General features: G+C 33.4%; 3 protein-coding genes across 3 annotated transcripts; 1 reads left to right on the top strand and 2 right to left on the bottom strand.

The window, feature by feature from the left end:
- The first annotated feature begins 122 nt into the window (after nucleotides 1-122).
- LOC122594977 (probable linoleate 9S-lipoxygenase 5) lies at nucleotides 123-9941 on the top strand. Its single transcript, XM_043767260.1, has 8 exons — nucleotides 123-414; nucleotides 899-1188; nucleotides 7084-7660; nucleotides 7773-7858; nucleotides 7940-8047; nucleotides 8216-8520; nucleotides 8617-8880; nucleotides 9157-9941. The coding sequence occupies exons 1-8, from the start codon at nucleotides 195-197 to the stop codon at nucleotides 9923-9925; spliced, it is 2619 nt and encodes an 872-aa protein (XP_043623195.1). The 5' UTR covers nucleotides 123-194; the 3' UTR covers nucleotides 9926-9941.
- A 1763-nt stretch (nucleotides 9942-11704) lies between these two features.
- LOC122596576 (disease resistance protein RUN1-like) lies at nucleotides 11705-14546 on the bottom strand. Its single transcript, XM_043769185.1, has 4 exons — nucleotides 14492-14546; nucleotides 13696-14176; nucleotides 13072-13148; nucleotides 11705-12531 (listed from the first exon to the last, which is right to left on the bottom strand). The coding sequence occupies exons 2-4, from the start codon at nucleotides 14157-14159 to the stop codon at nucleotides 11978-11980; spliced, it is 1095 nt and encodes a 364-aa protein (XP_043625120.1). The 5' UTR covers nucleotides 14160-14176; nucleotides 14492-14546; the 3' UTR covers nucleotides 11705-11977.
- Nucleotides 14547-15430: 884 nt separating this feature from the next.
- Nucleotides 15431-20285, bottom strand: LOC122596863 (probable linoleate 9S-lipoxygenase 5). The gene is made up of 8 exons (XM_043769508.1): nucleotides 19952-20285; nucleotides 19548-19840; nucleotides 17348-17924; nucleotides 17093-17178; nucleotides 16916-17023; nucleotides 16417-16733; nucleotides 16054-16317; nucleotides 15431-15839 (listed from the first exon to the last, which is right to left on the bottom strand). The coding sequence occupies exons 1-8, from the start codon at nucleotides 20145-20147 to the stop codon at nucleotides 15431-15433; spliced, it is 2250 nt and encodes a 749-aa protein (XP_043625443.1). The 5' UTR covers nucleotides 20148-20285.
- Nucleotides 20286-23133: the final 2848 nt, after the last annotated feature.

The following is a 23133-nucleotide window of genomic DNA, read 5'->3' as shown; positions in this document are numbered from 1 at the left end:
CAGTGTGTGTACAAAATGTCTTTGCAAGTCAAGAATCTGAATTAAGAAAACATTCCCGCACCAACAATTAAACAAGTGTATAAATACCACCAACAATATATAAGCATCTTCCCATAACTTGATCAATACACACACTCTTTTTTTTTTTTTTCTTTTTCTTTATATATAAGTTCTTCTAAGGAAACAAGTCATATATGGGGATGATGGACATTATCAAGTGTGGCAAGAACTCGAATGAAGGCTACGGAGACGAACCCGAGTTGATGAATAAGGTGATCACAGGGACAGTTGTGTTAATGAAGAAAAATTTTCTTGATCTTAATGATTTTGGTGCTTCCTTTGTTGATCGTGTTTATGATTTCTTTGGCAAACGTGTCTCTATTCAACTCATAAGTTCTACTCATTGTGATCCGTGTATGTATCTATCATTACAATATCCTTTCATTTCAATCTCCATGCATATATTATTATAATATTCATTCTTTTTGGGTTTTCTTTATGAAAAATTGAAATATAATTTATTGAGTTAATTGGTGCTCATAATAAATATTATGAAAGAATAACAACCATACTTAATCTCATCTTTCACGAAGCACTGATCAAGAGCTAAGATATAGACAACTTTATCTTAATCTAAGATAGTAAAAAAGACCGTTTTAAAAGAATAACGAAACTGCTTCTAAGAAAACCTATTTTGAAAGGAAAAAAAAACTGCTTAAAAAAACCTTTAACCATTATGTAAGGAGTGATCAAAGATCGAACTATTGACTTCTATCTTCAAACAAATATATCCTTCAAGATCTATTATTAGTAAAACCTTTTTTTTTTCCTAATAACAAATACTCGAATACGCATAATATATGTTCTTACGATTAATTATATATGTATTGGTTTTCAGCAAATGGAATGAATGGGAAAGTTGGAAAGGAAGCATATATCGAAGATTGGGTGACGAAGAAGACACCCATGGCTGCAGGAGAAGCCAATTTCTCGGTGACATTCGATTGGAAAGAATCAATGGGAATGCCTGGTGCATTGATGATAAAAAACCATCACCATAGTCAGTTTTACCTCAAGACGGTAACATTAGAGAATGTTCCGGGTCATGGAGCCATCCATTTTGTTTGCAATTCATGGGTCTACCCGACATATCGTTACAACTACAACCGTATTTTCTTTGCTAACAAGGTAAATAATATGCTCCTTTCGACCTTTCCTTTCTTTGCTTAATGTTTTAATTCCACTATACATATGGTATTTTTTTTTACAAGTGAATTTTACATCAGACGCGTATAATGTGTGCTAATCGCACAACGAAAGGGTCCCGCATTAAGCGGATTTTAAATAGTCTTTTTCACTATACCACCTCCTTTATTGGAAAATACCGTCGAGGAGAACTTTGTGTATTAGATATTTTACGCATATATCATAAGTTTTCTCTCTTTAAATTTTAATTACTACCATTTTTAGGCACACCATTAATCGTTATCCCTATCTTTTCAAATTAGAACTTTGTGTATGCTTGTGAAAAACAAATTGTAAAAGGAAAACAAATAAAAATAATTAATCATTTACTTTTAAATGAAAAATGTTATGAATAATATTCGGTATAGAAAAATCATAAAAGACATCTTGGCTAATCGTATTAACTAAAATCGATACATCATATTTATAGTATCTGAATTTTGATACATTACTTTATGTCTTGATCATAATGTAATGATTAAATTCTTATACATGAACTGCAATTTATTTTATTATATATAATATACTCGTTTTACAATAACTTTTTTTTTTTTTTTTACTTATTATTGTTTTATTCAATATATTTGGGAAAAAAAAACTAACAAATTAAATAGGAGTATTTTTAAGAAAATGACAATTTATAAGATTAATATATATAGATATTTAATCATGATCAAATTTAATTATAATTATTCAAGTAGCAGCAACACATGGAGGTGAGCTTATTTTGAGTTTATTCTGCTTATTTTAATAAAACGAGCATAGTGCTCACGCGTTGCGGCGGTTAGAAGGCGGGGACAATATAAAATGGAGGCGGTGGTGGAGATGGAGGGAGGCGGTGGAGAAGGAGGGCGGCGGCGGAAGGTGATAGAAGGTCGATGAGATCGTGTAATGATTAAAAAGAATTGGGAAAAAGAGGATATAAAAGGGTTTTATGTTTAAGTAAGGTATAAGGGGCATTATGAGAATGTTTGAAATGATGCTTAATATCTAAAAATAAAAAAGTCAATATGCTTTATAGAGAAGTATAGATTTAAAATCCTACTTGTATGTACTTGCTATTTTTTTTTCTCCAATCTAATTCAAACAAATAGATTATTTTCTTTATTTAATGGAGTTTCATGCTTTAACTAATTTAGACACTTTTTTATTTCAATATTTTTCAAGTTTTATTTAATTTGTCAAATACATTTAACTTAATAGTTTTCACAAAGGTAAGAAGCTATTTTGAAGAAGCCAATAAGCACCTCAATAAGCTAACTCAAAACAATATTTGAAGTTAATTCTAGTGTTTAATCTCAATAAAAAAAATTACTCTCTTATTTTATTTTTTTTAAAATAATAATCTATTCACCCAATAATCGTAATTATAATAGAATATTACTAGAAGCTAGCAGGTTGTGTTTATATAGTTAAAGTGTAACATAGTTATTGTTACTCGAATAAAATAAAAGTTTCCACTAACAGTCTTTTATGTCGTTATTCATGTTTTGGATCTCATTGTAAAGGGTATCTTCTCTTTTCATTTTTAAAATTACGAAAGAAATTGACCCTTTATTTGTCGACTTTTTGAACGTGAAGTTCCAAACTAAAATCAGTCAATGAGTTTACCAAAACCCCAAGCTCACGTTACACAACTAGTTGATACCCCACTTTGTTGTCAGTGTAATGTTCTGTTTTTCTTTAAAAATTACCAGTATATACATATAATTAAAAAACAAAACAACAATGTATTACGAGGATAGTTGCTAACTCATAACTTTTAACTTGACTCATGATTTGAAATATGACGAGTCAAGACATTTTTATATATACTACATAATATTGTATAATTATATATGTGTGACGTACCGTAAAACCTTTATAAATTAATAACGTTAGGGCCGATATATTTTATCAATGTAGCGAGTTATTATATTATCGAGTTTTCATTAACAATGGTTCTTTAAAGTTGGATCTAAAGCAAATTATCAATTTATTGTAGTATTAATTTATCGAGTATTAGTTTATAGAGGTTTGACTGTATTTATAAACAAAATATAAGTTGATTATCGTAATACATTACGAAAATATTACATATTCAATACTTTTGTGTCATAAAGTTATAACTTATCTTCAAATTCTCTAAAAAGAATCAAAAATACATATATAACATACAAAATAATGTAACTATTAATATAATATATAATATATAACCTTATTATCAAACTACTACAATCATAAGTTTGAGACTTCTATTGACTTGTTCCAAATTCACATCCTGACTCATAAAAGTCGGGATAAAAAAAAAGTCACCCAAGGAGTCGCCCGTTTTTAGTGTAAATCGACTCGACTAGTAAGAGTCGATTCGTGACTAATAAGAGTTTAACAACTATGATTACGAGTATATCTATCTATCTATCTATAATCTATATAAAAGAGTAGGAATTCAAGCATTTTAAGACATCCTCTTTAACTTATTGTTATTCTTAAACGTTGCCACATATGATTTATCCTATGTGGCATCTCCATATATTTTTTCAATATATATACCCAAAAATAAAATAAAAGTCAAATTTTTTTCATATTTATCAAGTCAAATCTTACCAAAAAAAATAAAATATGACTAATTAAATATATTAATATTTTGATTTGGACTCGTATCTCATAACAATATAATATGATTTAATTAAGTATTTAGTTATTTTAAGGTCATAGTACAATAATAATTTAGGTAGAAACTAGAAGCAGCCTCTCTACTTAGGTAGAGGTAAGGTCTGCCTACATCTTAACCTCCCCCATACACCGTCGAGGTATTGAGGCTCAAAACCCGCGGAAGGCGGCACTGAGCAGTTACTTACTTAGTACAATAATAATTTTATAGTTTTCATTTCATATTGGAAATTTTTTCTGTCTATAAAATTTTGGTAAAATACGTTATAACAAATAGTGCAGCTTTCGAATAAAATTAGATCTAAATAATAATGTTGTGATTATTGAGTTATTTATTAGTCAAACATGTACAATATTAATTCTTATAATTTATAATTAGTAAAATATAATAATTTACAATCAAAAACCCACTTTCTTAATCATCTATTTGAAATAGCCGCACATGATGCGGATAAAAAACCCTCGTATATATATATATATAAGTATATTGTATATAACTTCTTTCTAATTTGTATCATAAACACTAACATTTACCTTTTGGGAAATAAAAAATTACATTTTCAATTTTTCTAAAAAATATTGTTCATTAATTGTGTTTTTATACCTTAAATAGTTAAAAACATTTTAACACCACTTGCAAGTCGTCACTCACCTTCCATTATTTATCATCGCGTCGCATTGTGTGTAACAAGCTAATAATCATACACAAAGTTATTCTATGACTATAAAGAAAAGCCATGATGTGCATATATTTCGGCAGGTTAATCTCAGATTCGTTATCCTTGTAACTAGATCGAACCTTAAAGCATAAATTACTTTTGGAGTATAAAAAAATTAATTTATGTGAACATGCCAAGTGCGCGCATATATCGGAAACAAACATATCTTGTTCGAATGAATAAAAACATGTGTACATATATATGTTAAAAGAAACATCCGGCAATAGTAAATTGAAAGTTTCCACTAACAGCCTTTTATGTCGCTATTCACGCTTTATACCTCAATTAGTGATGGGTATCCCGTCTTTTCATTTTTGTTGCTTGAGAATTTGATACTTTCTTGCCTGATAATTTCATGTCCAATAAGATTCAGTCTCCTATATGTCTTTATTTTTATATTCAAGAAAAAAAAATGTATATGGTCTAATATAGTAATATGATATAAATATTCTATGTCAAAATGAATATTTTGTTTCTACAATGATACTTTAGGATATGATTCAATCAATACATGATTTGGTTGATGATAGTTTAATTATAATTAAACTATGTTTTATATGATTTGGATGATGATAGTTCAATTATATAATTCTATGATGATGATTTGGATGATGTAGATAATATTATAATTTCACGTCCAATAAGATTCAGTCTCCTATGTGCCTTTATTTTTATTTTTATATTCATACAAAATATTAAGGTTTGACAAAAGCGTGTGAGTCCTAGTTGGCTGAAGTGGCCGGATGACCTGTCCTTTGATTAGAACAGGTTGGCATATCTTGCTACGGGGATGTATAATGATGCATACGACTTTTTATTTGTTTGTTTGTAATTTAATTTAATATTTTTTTCTTAACAGTTTATTACTCCTAGTAGTTTTCATTCTAGAAAATACATCCAAATGGAGTCAATGGACAGACTCCAATCAAAATGTGAACCCTTTAATTTAACAGGAAAGACCTTGATAGCCAACCGGGTTGGCCCAACCCCATGACCAGCTTTCTAATGAAAGCATTCACAACTGACAATATTCATGCATATGAATTTTAAGTTCAGAAAATAAAAATACAAATAAATACAAAAGACATAACTATACAAAAATAAAAATAAAAATTAAAAACTAAATTTAATCAACCGGTCTGATTAGTCAGTGCGCAGCCAGGAAGACCCTTTCATTATTCGCATGAGATGACCTTTTAAAGATCGCTTTCATGCCTTATTTTATTAAAGCAATAAATAAGTTTATATAGTCTTTTTTTTTTAAAAAAAAAAAGAAAAGAAAAGAAAAGGTTATAGTATAAGGTTTTGATTTAGACCAGCATGATTAAGAATAAATATCAAAGTGATATTTTATCATAAAAACGTATGATAAAGTAGTTCGAAAGTAGCCTCCAACTTAACACGACGCATCGCGTGACAAGTGATATTTTATCTTTTGTGCCTTTTAAAAAAATAAAGAAAATGATAAATCCCCCTAAAAATTAGTCAAAAAATCATCCTAAAACTATAAGAAGGTGATATATGTTATCCTTAAATTCTTTTTTCTAATCTTACCACATGATTTTGCCACATGTCTCATCCAATAGTTAAAAGGATTTTTAGGTAATTCTATTATGAGAATTAAACATTTCCCAAAAGAAAAACCATGTTGATATACTTTATATATACGAGAGAAAGTACCCGCACGTTGTGGTGGTGAGATGCCGGGGGTAATAGGTCACAGAGTGTGATAGGTTATCAAAGATGATAAGTCATAGAGTGTGATAATCAAATGCCTTAGCCGTACGGGCTCCGCTCTCGGATTTAAAAATTCATCGAAAGCATATCGAATGACCTCTCTAATGAAAGAACATGAAATTTTAAGAACACCCATATAATTTTTTATAATTTATCGATATACGGTTTTTGAGATAAAAGATTTTGAAAGATTAGAGTAATAAAATGATTTATGGAGAAGAGAGAAAAAATGAGTGGTTGAGATTTAAATAGAGATTTAAAAATAAGTAGTTATGATTTCCTATAAAGTTATTATAGTTATTTTAGTTAACTATATTTAAATTAGTAAACAATAATAGAGGCATTGTAGAATTTTCAAAAAGTTAGTTAAAAAGATTTGGAGGAAATAAATACGAGTACTTTATAATGTATTAGAGACGAAGATAATTGTACGACTCAAGTTATTTGTTTCAAATAATTGAATAAGTTGATTTTTTCTTTGATTTCACTTGGCTGCATGATGCAAGTTTAACTATTTAGAAATCTAACAAGTTAGTTAGAAATTTATAGAATGTAAATTTGATATGTCCGAACAGTGTACAAGATATTAACAAGTAATAAAGTTACTACTACAAGTTTACAACATATAAGAATATAAAATTTTATAGAATTATTAGAACACATATATAAGTTTTATGTGGAGAGGTAATTTAAGTGTTTGTAACAAGATATAGTTTGGATACTATTGCAGTCATATTTACCATCTTCAACACCCGAACCATTGCGACACTATAGAGAGCAAGAACTTATCAATCTTAGAGGAACGGGTTCAGGAATGCTCAAGGAATGGGACAGGGTTTATGACTATGATTACTATAATGATTTGGGTCTCCCGGATAAGGGACCAGCCAAAGCCCGACCTGTTCTTGGTGGAAACCCGGAGTACCCATACCCAAGAAGAGGAAGAACTGGCCGAAAACCAACAAAAAAAGATCCAAAGAGCGAAAGCAGATTGTTCCTTCTAAGTCTAAAAATTTATGTACCCCGTGATGAACGTTTCACACATATCAAGTTCTCGGATTTCTTAGGTTATGCAGCCAAATCCATAGGCCAAGTGGTTCGTCCTGAGGTTAAGGCCATATTTGATAAAACCTTTAATGAGTTTGATTCGTTTGAAGACGTGTTGAAGCTTTACCAAGGTGGGATTAAGCTCCCAAAACGCACAATTGGCAAGATTAGGAAACGTGTTCATTTGGAGTTGATCAAAGAACTTTTACGTTTTGATGGCGAGCAACCTCTTGCATTTCCAATGCCAGATGTTATCAAAGGTAAATATATGTCTCTACATCAGTACAACACTACAACTAGATGATGTATTTCTGTTTTTGTTTTTTACCATATGGCAACAAAGAATGAAATAGCATTCATACACCTTGGCAGAGAACAACACAGCTTGGAGAACAGATGAAGAATTTGGAAGAGAAATGCTTGCCGGAGTTAACCCTGTGGTCATTCGTCGACTTGAAGTATGTTTATTCAAAGTCTTTTGATAATATTGTTCGACCTTTTAATCAACAACTTATTTTAACTTTTGTATTCTCCACCAGGAGTTTCCTCCAGCTAGCAAGCTAGAGCTGGCAGAGTATGGCAATCAAATGAGCACATTAACAAAACAAGACCTAGAACCAAACATGAATGGACTAACCGTAGAACAGGTACGTCTTGAAATTCAATTTTGTGTGCATTGGACAAAAATGTTTTGAGCCAAATCAAACATTTTTGAAAAAATTCTTTGTTTTGACCTGAACCAACTTGACCCGTTATCAAACCATCGTGGCCATATGTTTTAATATGCGTAATACACATATATTTTGTTTTTACAGGCTTTGGACAATAAAAAACTGTTCATCCTGGATCATCACGATGCATTGATGCCGTATCTAAAAAGAATCAACACTACAGCTTCAAAGATATATGCAACCCGAACAGTTCTCTTGCTACAAGATGATGGCACACTTAAGCCACTAGCTATCGAGTTAAGCTTGCCAAACGATAAGCCGGACAGCAAGGGTTGCACCAGCGAGGTCTATACTCCTTGTGAGGATGGCGTTGAAGGCACCATATGGCAGTTAGCCAAAGCTTATGCTGCAGTCAATGACTCTGGATATCATCAACTTATTAGCCACTGGTATTTGCATATTTTTTTACATTATTGGATATCTACTTCTTGTAACAACAATTGGTTATTTTTTCGAATCTTCTAATATTTTTCTGGTGGGTACAGGCTGAACACTCATGCAGTGATAGAACCATTTATTATAGCTACAAATCGACAACTAAGTGTGCTTCATCCGATACACAAGCTACTAAAACCACATTTTCGTGATACAATGAACATAAATGCTTTAGCTAGACAGATACTAATCAATGCTGGGGGTGTACTTGAGATGACCGTGTTTCCAGCTAAGTACTCCATGGAAATGTCTGCTTTTATCTATAAGAATTGGGTCTTCACCGAGCAGGCTCTGCCTGCTGATCTACTAAAGAGGTAATTAGCCACAAGCCCACAAGTATACATTAGCACATTATGAAAGATAATTAAAATTTTAGAATGGGTTCACAGGTCAACCCAAACTGACATCGCCCGTTCACTCTCTACTACTAATTAACCCGTTCCTAGTGACTGTAATCCAATCAACCCACATATCTTATCACGTTTACTGTTTTCCACAAGTACTCTAATAAATGGTCAATTATTGGAATATAAATAACAAGTCAAATGTAAGAAGCCTAAATAACTTTAATTCTTGTGAATAATATACAGGGGTGTAGCTGTCAAGGATGCAAGCCAACCCCATGGGCTAAAACTGCTCATAGAAGACTACCCATATGCAGTTGATGGGCTAGAGATTTGGTCAGCAATTCAAACATGGGTTAACGACTATTGTTGTGTATATTATGACTCTGATGAAACGGTTAAAGTTGATTCTGAACTCCAATCATGGTGGATGGAGTTAAGAACCGAGGGCCATGGTGACAAGAAAGACGAGCCATGGTGGCCTAAAATGCAAACACGAGCTGAGCTAATTGACTCATGCACCACCATCATATGGATCGCATCAGCTCTCCATGCAGCAGTAAATTTTGGCCAATACCCTTATGCGGGATACCTCCCTAACCGCCCAACTGTGAGCCGTAGGTTCATGCCAAAGCCAAATACACCGGAATATGCTGAGCTAGAGTCGGACCCTGAAAAGGGATTTTTGAAAACAATCACGAGCCAGTTCCAAACATTAATAGGAGTTTCTTTGATAGAGGTTTTGTCTAGACATTCAACAGATGAGATTTATCTTGGACAAAGTGAATCTCCGTATTGGACGTCAGATGGTACAGCATTAGAGGCTTTCAAGAGCTTTGGAAAGAGGCTTGAGGAGATTGAGACTAGGATAATGAATAGAAACAACGACGAGCGTTTGAAGAACAGAGTTGGACCAGTTAAGGTTGCATACACCTTGCTTTATCCAAACACTTCTGACTATAGTCGTGAGGGTGGACTTACAGGCAAGGGGATTCCCAATAGCATATCGATTTGAAAAGATTAAGATTGGTCTATAGTATTCGTATTTAATGTAAATCTTTGTTTGGGTTTGGGTTTGGGTTTGGGTTTGTGTTCACAAGTTAATTGATTGAGGGCAATAGATGTGATATGAATAAAGTTTGCCAGATTCTTGTAACAAATTGTCCACTTGGTTTCTATCAGCATAAGAAATCTTTGTATATAATATAGAAGCTTTTCTAGAAAGGATTCACAAAAATGTTTGATCACCGACACAATGTTACAGAACTAAAATCATTCAAACACCTAATAATGCATCCCACATTGCTGATATGTACGGTAAAGGCTAAACTACTATGAGGTACATCCTAAATAATGTTTGCTAAATTATCATATATTAAACACCATCCTCCCCCAGTTCACTCTCGTTCACAGTTAGCGAGCTTTGTGCGAGTGTTTAATCTTTAGGGCCTCGAAGGCTGGAACCAACAAATTATCCAGCACGAAACTTACTATTTCACGCTTGTAGTAGTATATTTAGTCAGAAAAGGGAATTTACTCTGATTCTCTCACTAAATGTTGAAGAGCCAAAGTCCAGATGTAGTGATATCCCTCCCATTTTTGACCTTTCAAGATTGGTCATGACTCGTGAGAAGTAAGCTCAAAAGGGGGCCATACTCGCTTATAATCAAGAACATACGACTTTTTCACTTTTTATAAGCAAATTATGTCGTTAAAATTACAAAATATTTAAGTCTGAATCGATCAGAATCTGGATTGGCTTGAAAGAACTGAAGTACAAAACTAGCCAACTAGGATAGAACAAACTAAGATATACTTACAAATATTGTTGTATAGTGAAGCACTTACCATAAAACGTGTGACATAACCGGTTAACATTTTCAAAGTCATCCATATCAAGCATCTTAGCATCAGACCTCTCACTCACGTACACCATTTTGCAGAAGCAGTAAACACAATTCTCTTAAAGAAGATATAAGTTGACAACATTTTGACAGCTTGCAGATCCTCTTAACTATTGAGTTTAAGAAACACAACATAGCAAAAAACTTCTACATCTAAGAGAATCCATTGACCAGATGACGTTTTGTAAATCAATTTATATTCACCAAACCGGAGGTTATGGTTCAAGACTTCCAACTCCCAAAAGAATGCGTCTACTCCTAAACAACTATTGTATCATACGACAGGTGTCACATACAAGGTACAGGTGTTCAAGAAGGAAACAAGTTCTCGACAGGTTGAAATAGTAACTACAAGAGATGTTAGTGAACAGGTAGACATGGAAAATTGGCTAAACAGCAGGGTATTGGGGATTCCTACTGGAGTCAAGGTAGCATAACAATACAGAGTTAAAGTTTAGGACGATGAAAGGTATGGAAAATTAGCTAAATAGCAAGCAGAAGAGGAGCTGATGGTATGCAAAAGTTAAAGTCAAAATTGGTCCTTCAGCAGTATAGAACTATAGATGGCAGATGACTGAAATACAGAGTATAGATTGTACAATCACTGCTGGCATAAGTAATACATAGAAAAACTCACAAAGAATAGGTTGACTTGGGTTAGTCAACATTGTATAGTTTGGCCAATATCAGAGGATCATCCAAGTCCTCGACGGGTTGAATACTAACTGCAATAGATGCCAATTAACTGCTGCTGCTAGGGTATGGAAAATTAGCAAAATAGATGACAGATGACTGATATATAGAGAGCCAACTAAACCAACGAACCATTAAACTCACACAGAATCCTATGACCCAAGCAGCCACGACTGACCTCATTAACTTCATTCATCTTTTCAAACAGGTCATTAATCTTAGTTATACCAGATATTTTGCAGTCTCTTGTACCTAATAAAATTACCCAAAATAGACGAACAATCTACAAAATAAATCAGAAAAGTACTACTGCATTTAACTACTGAATTCTAAAATACATCCAAAGATTCTACTCAATTCTACCAGAACTCTAGCAGCTTCACTAGTTGATTCTTTAAACTGGTCAAATCTCCAGGTTGTACCAGCATCACGTCATCTGGATTGTGTTTGGATGATGATTGAGCTCCCATTTAAACACCTCTCTCCCTATTAACAGCATGCCCTTCTCCATGAATCACACTGGACCAGTCCCAAACGTCAATGGAGGCACAACTCAAAGCAGATAAAAGACCAACACTAGAAGGAATGACAAAAATTACAGGGTGATCCTGTAGATGAAGCCTATGTAGTGTATGACAAAAGCTAGCATCCCCCGAAATCAGCATTATGGAAGATGGTGGAGGATTTTTATGAGCATAAAGGTGCATATCAAATAATATGGATTTACCAATGACATCATTGACATCATTCGGTACATATACCATAGATATCTCTGCCCCCATGCAGCCTGCACTTATTTCGGGAGAAACATTCATGAAATCAGCATATGCATACATAGTAACTTCACTAGCTTGCCATTTGATTTCAGTTTCGCGTTGTAAGCATGCCAAGATGTTATTATAAATTTCTTTTGGAGCAACGCCATTTGGAATACAACAACTCTCCATATCCCAATATATAGCAAGTTGTCTCTTTGAATGCTTAGAGTGGCGGTAGTTCGACTCAGACTTGTGCACCCGAATTCCTGCGAATATTAAGTATTAAAGAATAATAAATATTAAAACAGGCGTCATTCTGTTAGCCATCAATATCTCACAAATAGTTTTGATTCATTTTTTGAACACTTAAAATTAATTTCACACAAAACCAAGTGTAAATAGATTCTTTGATTCACTCAGCAATTTTTGGTTGGCCATGTCAAGGAAACAAAAATTGTATTAAAAAAAAAAACATGTAAGCTAAAACCAAAGATTGCACATGTTATTGTTAACCTCATAAGTTAATTATGTTGTGTAAACATAATGCAACCAAAAATTAGCTAAGCTTTTAATCACTTCATGAATATTCTGAAAATAAACTTGATATGTGACCAAAACAGTCTCTCGTTCATCAAATTCCTGGAGTAAGAAATTAGCAAGAAAACAAGTCCACGTCAACTAGGTTCTCACCAGCATATCAATCATGTTAATCTCTTATGCAAACAAAAAAGTAACCTTAATTGACCCAAAATAGCACACCAAATTCAGTTTATTTACACAAGCATCTACATCAACTAGGTTCTCACCAGCATGCATGGATGGCGCATCAGAAAACATTTTGCGGATTCCTTTGGATATGTCCTCAATGAACTTGTACTCAGACCTGCTCACAAAAAATACATATAGAGGGAGTTATGGTGAGATGAATCTTAAACTACGAAGTATGCGACCGGTGCATCACTATATAACTTTAAGGTGCATCATAGTTGTATATTTCTCCACAATTTTTCTAAGAATAGTATTTGGGAATCCATCAGTTTGTTTTAGATTTTCTCAAATGGTTAGCTCTAGAGGGTGTTGACGCGTTTTGGGACCGAAACTGGACGCATTTGGTGCACCACTTTGTAAAAGAACAGTTATGCAACTTAACTTTCTTAGGCGCATAAAATCATAATATAAGGTGTGAATCAACATGGAGCCGATTAAGATGGACGACTCAGTTACAGGGAAAGGTTTGGATCCATTCAGTGGTGCATACAAGGTTTGGAGTAGGTCGGCGTTTTAAAAAAGTTTCTAGATTTAGCACTATATAAAAAAAACTTCTCCGATGAACCTTAATCTATACATAAACGGTCTTAATAGAGCTACAACATTAATTGTAGAAATGAAAAACACCTAAAAAAAATAAGTTCGAGTAACGAAATTTTTACCCATTTGTCTCGGAATTAAGATCCCATCCAGAAAACGAAGCTGCCATGGAAAGAGCTTTCCTCCATTCACCCACCTCTGCTTTATTCGACACTTCATGTTCGGCAAACGCTTCTGCATAGCTTCCACTTTGTTCCTTCACCATCTCGGGAGTAACATTATAAAACACTGGTATACATTTATATTCGGAACTGCTTGCGCTGAGATCGAGAATTTTCACAAGTTCCCTCATACACGATGTCGAAGAAGCATACTTATCAGAGAAAATCACCATCAAAAACTTCGATTTTTCAATGACATCATATTTCACTTCTGTTTCACCCGACACATCACCACCCGCTACACTATCATCTAAACATGTATGAATTCTGTTTCGCTTAAGGCCGTTGTATAGATGATCAACGAAGGTTTTACAGTTATCTAGACCTCGAAAACTTAGATACACATCATACATCCATCGAGACATTTTCAATAAGGAGAGCTCTGTTCACATGTCAAAATATATATCTAACATGAGAATAAATTTTTATGAAAAAACAAAAAAAAAAAAAAAATTCATCTAAGTCTACTTAACAAGAACTACGGGGGAAGCAGCCATCAAAAACAGGGAAAAAAGAGACAATGGGGATTTGTAAAAAAAATATATTTATTTAAGTAACAATATCTATAGATTTAGGATTAATGAAACAAAGAACAAAAAAACTAAATTCCAGTAACAAAAGATTAATGTGATGTTCAAGTAAAAGAGATATACATACAAGAATGTGTAATGATTAAAAGAATAAAAGAACTTCTTACATTGGTGGCTTGTTGATAACGGAGTAGCGAGAACTTTTTTTTTTTTTTAAGTAAGTAAAAAAAAAAGGCATTCTTGAGTTTTTATTAAAAACCATATATATATATATATTGGATAGAGGAAGAAAGGATAGATAATTACATAAAAAAGAGGCATTTTCGACTTGAAAAAAAAGAAAAGAAAGTTGATAGTCAAATGTATTCTTGAGTTAGAAAAGAAGAAAAAGAAAGGATAAAAAGATACAATTTTACATTTATAGCCTTAGTAATTAAAACCTTTATATAAGTTTGAAGGGTATAATAATAATTTCACCACTTTTTCTTCCAAATCTTGCCAAAAGTGACAAGAAAGTTTTGGGATCAAAACATCTTATTTTTCCCTTTCTTCCCTTCCTTTTTTTTTAAAACAAAAATTCAAGAATACAAAAATTAAAAGTTTCTTACCTTCTTTTTCTTATCTCTTTAAAATAAAACTCAAGAATGCAACTTGAAATAGAAGGGGAAAAAGATGTTGAAAAGTATTTACAAGTGGATGGAAAGATTAGGGTAACTACAAAAATAGTCCCTGTGGGTTTGAAATTTTTACACGGGTCAATCTCGCATCTTTCAATTCATCAAATACAATTCCAAGAATGAATCAGGGGTCCCTGTTTTCTCTTTGTGCTTAAAAGTTAAAACTTTCAAAACTTAATCATGGTAGTTTACAACGAAAGTAGTCGACATAAAAATTGTTTGATATTTATTGTTTACATGAGTTGGTGGTTGAATCGTTAAAATTTTAAGTCCTGATAGTACATAAATTTTTATTGTCATTTGTAGTGTATTTTTCTACTAATTTCCCATATTACCTACAAAAATACTTGTACACGGAATAAATAACTAAAATACATTAATTTAGGATCAAGTTAAAGATCGGGTTGTACAGGATGACTAGTCAAGATTTCAAAATCCTAAGCTGGATGTAGGTTTCAAGTTAGGTTTCGTGTTGAATAGAGTATTGCGAGACTTAAGATAAACGTCCTTAACAGCAAAATTTACTGCTGCATGGAGAGCTGATGCCACCCATATGATGGTGGTGCATGACTCAATTAGCTCAGCTCGTGTTTGCATTTGAGGCCACCATGGCTCGTCTTTCTTGTCACCGTGACCCTCGGTTCTTAACTCCATCCACCATGATTGGAGTTCAGAATCGACTTTAACTGTTTCATCCGAGTCATAATATACACAACAATAGTCATTAACCCATGTTTGGATTGCTGACCAAATCTCTAGCCCATCAACTGCATATGGGTAGTCTTCTATGAGCAGTTTTAGCCCATGGGGTTGGCTTGCATCCTTGACAGCTACACCCCTGTATATTATTCACAAGAATCAAACTTATTTAGGCTTCTTACATTTGAGTTGTTAAGTATAATATAATAATTGACCATTTGTGCAAAACATTAACTATGGTAAGATGGGTGGGTCGATCGGGTTACTGTCAAAAGTAAAGAGTGAATGGGAATGTCATCTTGGGGTGACCTGTTAACCCATTAATAACTATCTTGTGGCTAATTAGTAATTACCTCTTTAATAGATCAGCAGGCAGAGCCTGCTCGGTAAAGACCCAATTCTTATAAATAACAGCAGACAATTCCATGGAGTATTCAGCTGGAAACACAGTCATCTCAAGTACACCCCCAGCATTGATTAGGATTTGTCTACCTAAAGCATTTATGTTCATTGTATCACGAAAATGTGGTTTTAGTAGCTTGTGTATCGGATGAAGCACACTCAGTTGTCGATTTGTAGCAATTATAAATGGTTCTATCACTGCATGAGTATTCAGCCTGTACCCATCAAAATAATATTAGAAGACTCGAAAAAATAACTAATATATGTTAAGAGTAGTATATAAAAAAAGGTAAGTTAATAATGTATTCAAGTACCAGTGGCTAATAAGTTGATGATATCCAGAGTCATTGACTGCAACATAAGCTTTGGCTAACTGCCATATGGTGCCTTCAACGTCATCCTCACAAGAAATACAAGGAGGAGTATAGACCTCGCTGGTGCAACCCTTGCTGTTGGGCTCAGTCTTTGGCAAGCTCAACTCGATAGCTAGTGGCTTGAGTGTGCCATCATCTTGTAGCAAGAGAACTGTTCGGGTTGCATATATCTTAGAAGCTGTAGTGTTGATTATTTTTAAATACGGCATCAATGCATCGTGGTGATCCAGGATGAACAGTTTTTTACTGTCCAAAGCCTGTAATAACAAAATATGTATGTCCATTATGCACATGAAAACATATAGCCACTCTGCTATGATAACGGGTCAAGTGGGTTCAGGTCAAAACAAAAATATTTGATTCAAAATGTTGAATAAGTGGCAAAGTTGGCTGAAAACATTTTTCACCAATGCACACAAAACTGAAACCCAAGACGTACTTGTTCTACTGTGAGTCCGTTCATGTTTGGTTCAAGGTCTTCTTTTGTCATTGAGCTTGTTTGGTTGCCATATTTTGCCAGATCTAGCTTGCTAGCTGGTGGAAACTCCTGGTGGAGAACATAAAATTTTAAAATGCCAAGTTAACCATATTATCAAAAGACTTTATATAAACATACTTCAAGTCGACGAATGACCACAGGGTTAACTCCGGCAAGCATTTCTCTTCCAAATTCTTCATCTGTTCGCCAAGCTGTGTTGTTCTCTGCCAAGGTGTATGATGCTATTTCAATATTTGTTGCCATTTGGAAAATTATATTGAAACACAGTAAAAAAATTTAATGGAAGATTACAAAGTAATTTTTTTTTATCTCTAGTAAAAAAAAATGACAAATAGATTATCTAATTGTATTGCTGTAGATACATATATTTACCATTGATAACATCCGGCTTTGGAAATTTAAGATGGCGCTCGCCATCAGAACGTAAGAGTTCTTTGATCAGCTCCAAATGAAAATGTTTTCTAAGTTTGCCAACTTTCTGTTTTGGGAGATTCAACTTACTTTGGTAAAGCTTCAACACATCATTAAACGAATCAAACTCATTTGGAGTCCTATCAAATATGGCCTTAATCTCATGACGAACCACTTGGCCTATGGATTTGGCTGCATAACCTAAGAAATCGGAGAACTTGATATGAGTGAAACGTTCATCACGTGGCACATAAATATCTAGACTTAGAGGGCACAATCTGCTTTCGCTCTCTGGATCTTTTTTGGTTGGCTTTCGGCCAGTTCTTCCTCTTCTTGGATATGGATACTTTGGGTTTCCACCAAGAACAGGCCGGGCTTTGGCCTGACCCTTATCTGGGAGACCCAAATCATTATAGTAAGCATAGTCATAAACCCTGTCCCATTCCTTGAGCTCTCCTGAACCGGTTCCTCTAAGATTTACGAGTTCTTGCTCTCTATAATGTCGCAGTGGTTCGGGTGTGGTAGAAGGTAAATATGTCTGCCATAGTATCCAAATTATATCTTGTTACAAACACTAAAATTACTTCCCAAAAGCTAATATTGATAGTCAGTATTTCAGTAACATATCACTATAACTACTAAGGGAAATTGCTATATAATTACATGTCCTTAGAAGTTGTTACATTTCTAAATAGGTGAAATAGCTTGTATCATAGAAAGGAAAATAAAAAAAAAAATAATAAAAAAAAAAAAGAATACATCAATTGACACAAGTATTTGAAACAAATAAGTAGGAGGCAACTTTCATGCTACTGCGCATTCTGTTTTAATGATATACTTTTTTTAAAAAAATTATAAGACAGAAGGATAACTGGGTTAACTGGCTGTTCACCCACCTCAAGTTCAATTCCTGGTTACACCCTATAGGGTAGCTCTCTCAGTTTCAAACGGGTTTAACCGGCTAGTTTTAGGTCGGTCGGAAAACCCATATCTAGGCACGGCTATCCTTTACACATGCTTTTATAATTCACTCGGACAGGATATGTTGTTAATCCCAAAACATTTGGAATGCTCACAAAAGTTAATTTGGTCTACTACATTGCTTAAAGGTTCAATCTAATCTAGCATATATAGGATATATAAAAATTGATTTTGAGGATTGTAACTTTAACTTTCATGTAACTAACCAGATACATTTATAAGTGGTTATTCTCTGAAAGGATGTCCATAAAATATACTCACAAGTAAAACTTAATATGGTGTATCATGGGCCATTTATATTCTTCCAGGAATAATAACTATGTTACACTAAAATAGTACTCGTATTTGTTAACTTAGAAATGTCATAGATACGTGAAAAACAAATATGAAAAAATAATCAACCAACCCACCATGGCTTCTTCAAAGGATCTAATCTAGCTTTGGAAAATTGTTAAGTTAGACTAGATAAATAACTAAATAAAACAAAGTTAAAAGGTGTCTAAACAAGTTAGCACGACACCCCCTTTGAAAAAAGAAAAGAAACAATGTGTTTGAATTACTCTCTCTAGATTTGAGATCGAGAGAGATCTCGGTTTCAATTCCCTCTTTGACTTTAGTGTTGCTTTTGCGTCAAAAGTTTTTTTTTTTCAAAAAGACCGATGGTCATTATTCTAGAACAGTCTTTTTACATTTGGGTTAGGATAAAGTTGTCTACATCATATCTCCACGTATCCCACTTTAGCAGAAATCGGATACTGTTGCACTGCAGTGAAAAAAAAAAAAACCTAGCAGGTACGTACAAGTAGGATTTTAAAATTTCTAAAAGATAATCTAAACAATCTCTAATAAGCTCACTTACAGGTCTCCATGCTGCTACTTGAATAATATATTAAAATCAAAGTTGATCATGATTGAATGTGTATGTATATATAATATTCATCTTAGTCTGTCAGTTTTTTATAATTTACTCCTAGTTGTTAGTTCTTCAAATATGACAACTTAATCTTGATTATGACGTCGTCAAATTAAAGTCACTAATAATTAAGACAAAATAATGAAAAATAAAAAATAAAAATTAGCGACGACTTCTTGACCTTTAGCAACTCATCCCTTTCGTGTAAAAGCATATAGTGGAGTGGAAAACATCAAGCAAAGAAAGTACTCGTAATTAATTACGTACCTTGTTAGCGAAGAAGATACGGTTGTAGTTGTAACGATGAGTCGGGTAGACCCATGAATTGCAATCAAAATGGATGGCTCCATGACCCGCCGGAACATTCTCTAATGTTACCGTCTTGAGGTAAAACTGACTATGGTGATGGTTCTTTATCATCAATGCACCAGGCATTCCCATTGATTCTTCCCACTCGAATGTCACCGAGAAAGACGCTTCCCCTGCAGCCACGGGTGTCTTCTTCGTCACCCAATCTTCGATATACGCTTCTTTTCCAATCTTCCCATTCACTCCATTTGCTATAATTAAACCCATACATATGTACATGTGCGTGTGTTCAGTTATATAAAGTTAATTAGTTTTAATAAAACTGTTATTATTAACAAAATCCAAAAAAAATGTATACATACACGGATCACAATGAGTAGAACTTATGAGTTGAATAGAGACACGTTTGCCAAAGAGCTCATAAACACGATCAAGAAAGGAAGCACCAAAATCATTAACATCAAGCACATTTTTCTTCATTAATACTACTGTTCCTGTGATCATCTTCTTCATCAACTCGGGTTCGTCTCCATACCCGTTACTCGAGTTTTTGCCCATGACTTGTTTCTTTACAAGAACAAAGAAAGAAAAAGAGAGTGTGTAGTGATTATGTAATGGGGAGATGATTATATACAGGGATTCATATCCTAATAAGTTATTTTGTTATCTAGACCACACCTACTATTTGCAGCGTAGTTGCTGCAAATAGTGCGGGTCCCCTGTCTGTAATAGTAAATCTGGAAAAAAATAGCGAGTCTCCTGTCAGTAATCGCTGCAAATAGTTGTATATGGACAAAAACACCACTATTTACAGCGATAATCGCTACAAATAGTTTGGTTTAATTACCAAAAAAGTGGTTCTCATACCAGCCGCCTTAAATTATTTGTTGGTTGATGTGAATGTTTATGTTAGATCGTTGACTTGCAAAGTCAAAGTCATTTTGTATATACACTAGTAAGTACTAACTACTCCACTACTTCAGTGTATTCACATACCAGTTGTCATTAAATAACCAAGTACTATTTATCTTTCTATCCTTGCTCTAGTTTCTCTAATTATTATATGAAATTAATTGGATTCACAAAACTCTTTCGGTCTTCAAATAATTTTATTTTTCTCTTTGTAAAGAAGACAAGTAACTATATATTTCTATGCTCGAGCAAATGTTGAAAATGACTGATTTTTCACAACAAAAAACACATAACTCCAATACAAAAATAATAGTGAATAAAATAACCCTTATAATGATAAACAATACAAGTAAACATTAACAAAGACGACTCTGAAGTTTCTTAGTTAGACGGCAATCAATGGGAGGTACTGAATCTAGCTAAATTGGTTCTTTATGTGTGTTGGGTCATTAATTTGTTGATAATTTGGCATGAAAAAACTGAGTTATCGAAAAGTGACACAACATCACTGTATTTTTTAGTTAACCTAAGGGTGGAAAGGAGAAAAAAAAAACAACTACCTTCCCTTTTCACACTTAAAATCTTAAAAATACGTTTTATAATTTTTCTCTCTCTTTTCTTTTCCTTTCCTTTCCTTTCTACCTTTAAATAAACTAAACAATACATTGTAACACTTTATTATTAAGAAAGGCGCCGCTCATCAAAACAATCGTTCCAAAAGTTGTAATAGAATTCTCATTAACATTCCCAATAAAAAAATTATGATAATCTCATCTCATAACAGAATTCCAAAAGTTGTAACATCTAATCTTCCAAAATTATTTCTCTAAATTCTAAATTATAATCTCTATCTCATAAGACATTTGTACAATTCTCATTATCAATAATAATTTAAAGTAAAAAAAAAAATCAGAATTCCGTATATTGATTTCGTTTTGTATTTATGAGAATTATTCAAACTCTAGAGTCGAGATTGATCCATTGTCCATACTATGTATAATACTAGAGTGAAGGTCCGTGCGTTACACGGCTGGGCTTTTCACTCGTTTAATATCTGATATTTTTGTAAAAGTTGTAGGAATACATGTAGCATAATTATAAGGATCTTAATAATGTTCCACAATAGCAAAAGATATTATGATAAAATACCACCATTCAAACCCATAGAGTGAAGGTCCGTGCGATGCACGACCAGGTAAAAGGATTCGTGTGATGCGTTTACGGCAGTTTTCTGGTCATATTTTAAGGTTTACAAAATAGTTTAAGGGTTTAATAGTCATATCAGGCATGTTGTTGGAGGATTGCTTGCATGCGGCAGTAGTTATTATGTCATGACATGTTTATACTTTACATTTACCAATATTGAGATGTAATCGATATTTTATGAAAAAGTTAAAGTTCTGTGAGTAAATTTTTAGGTAAAAACAAACCCAACTGATATAATACATGAATATGATATGAAGGTGAACAGATGATGCTTCATTTATCATTGGCAATACCAACTTGTTGTATATATTATGACTTTAGTGTATTGAAAGGTCCCTAATTTATAGAGAGTGTAATAATTAGTGTGCCAAATGCTTACATGAGTAGTTAGAACAAACCCATGTGGCTTATAACACTCGGTTGTCATTCGTATTTTTACTTGATGAAGCCGTATACTGGTTGAATAAAGGGTGACAATTTACAAAATTACCAATTTGTATATTTTTGACTGGCAAGATCAATCAACCTAATCTAAATATTCGTGCTAATGAAACCCATTACATAGCACCCCAAAACAGTAGTGTTTCCAAGACAGGTTACAATAACAAATATGGCAGACATGTGTGGTCATCCTTATATATCTAAAATGGTTGGTATTCATATAGTTGTGTTACTATTTTGATTGTTTATGCATTACATTCCCAAGAATGACCAAGGTTCAATACACACATGTTCAGACATTATAGAAGAGATACGAAGATGAAAATTGAGAAATATGTTGTACGTGACACCAGTGGCGGAGCCACGATTTTTATCCTGGGGTTGCCGAATAGTTTTCATGATACTAATAAGTATCAAGTTAAACTACAAATTTCAATTACTCTAGTCTGGGGTTGCCAATTACCTTAAAACTGATTAAATACTTAGAAATAGTAGTAGAAATATAGAGTTTTATAAAAATTGAGGGGTTGCCATGGCCACCTGTGGCCACTACATAGCTCCTCCACTGCGTGACACAATATTGGACTCGAGTGTACTGATCTTTGTGTTCAGCAAGTTTGATTTTTAGTGCCTCACGATGCAACTTACATATGCATGTTGTCCTCTACATTAATTGTATCATAAGCTCATATAACATGAGCTGTAACAATAAAAGCACACAAACCATCAAATATATAGTTGTAGCAACATCAACAATGTAAGCATGAATCGAATATTTCATTTATCAGCCATCAAGGACATGATCTTTGTTTGCAACAAAAAGAAGGAAAAATTGTGTTTTCAAGACACACTAGCAATAAGATAGTGTATCTCGCAACAGAGAAAACACTACGGGAAAAATAAAAAACTTTCGTGAATTATAATAAAGCCTGGTGACCAAAAGTAGATTGCCCGTCAATCATAGACACTTCAAGCCTTCTTTGCA

This window comes from Erigeron canadensis, chromosome 4 (assembly GCF_010389155.1).
Source record: "Erigeron canadensis isolate Cc75 chromosome 4, C_canadensis_v1, whole genome shotgun sequence".
Lineage (NCBI taxonomy): Eukaryota > Viridiplantae > Streptophyta > Magnoliopsida > Asterales > Asteraceae > Erigeron > Erigeron canadensis.
Note: the sequence above shows the minus strand (reverse complement) of the source record. Positions and strands in the feature narration are given on the sequence as shown.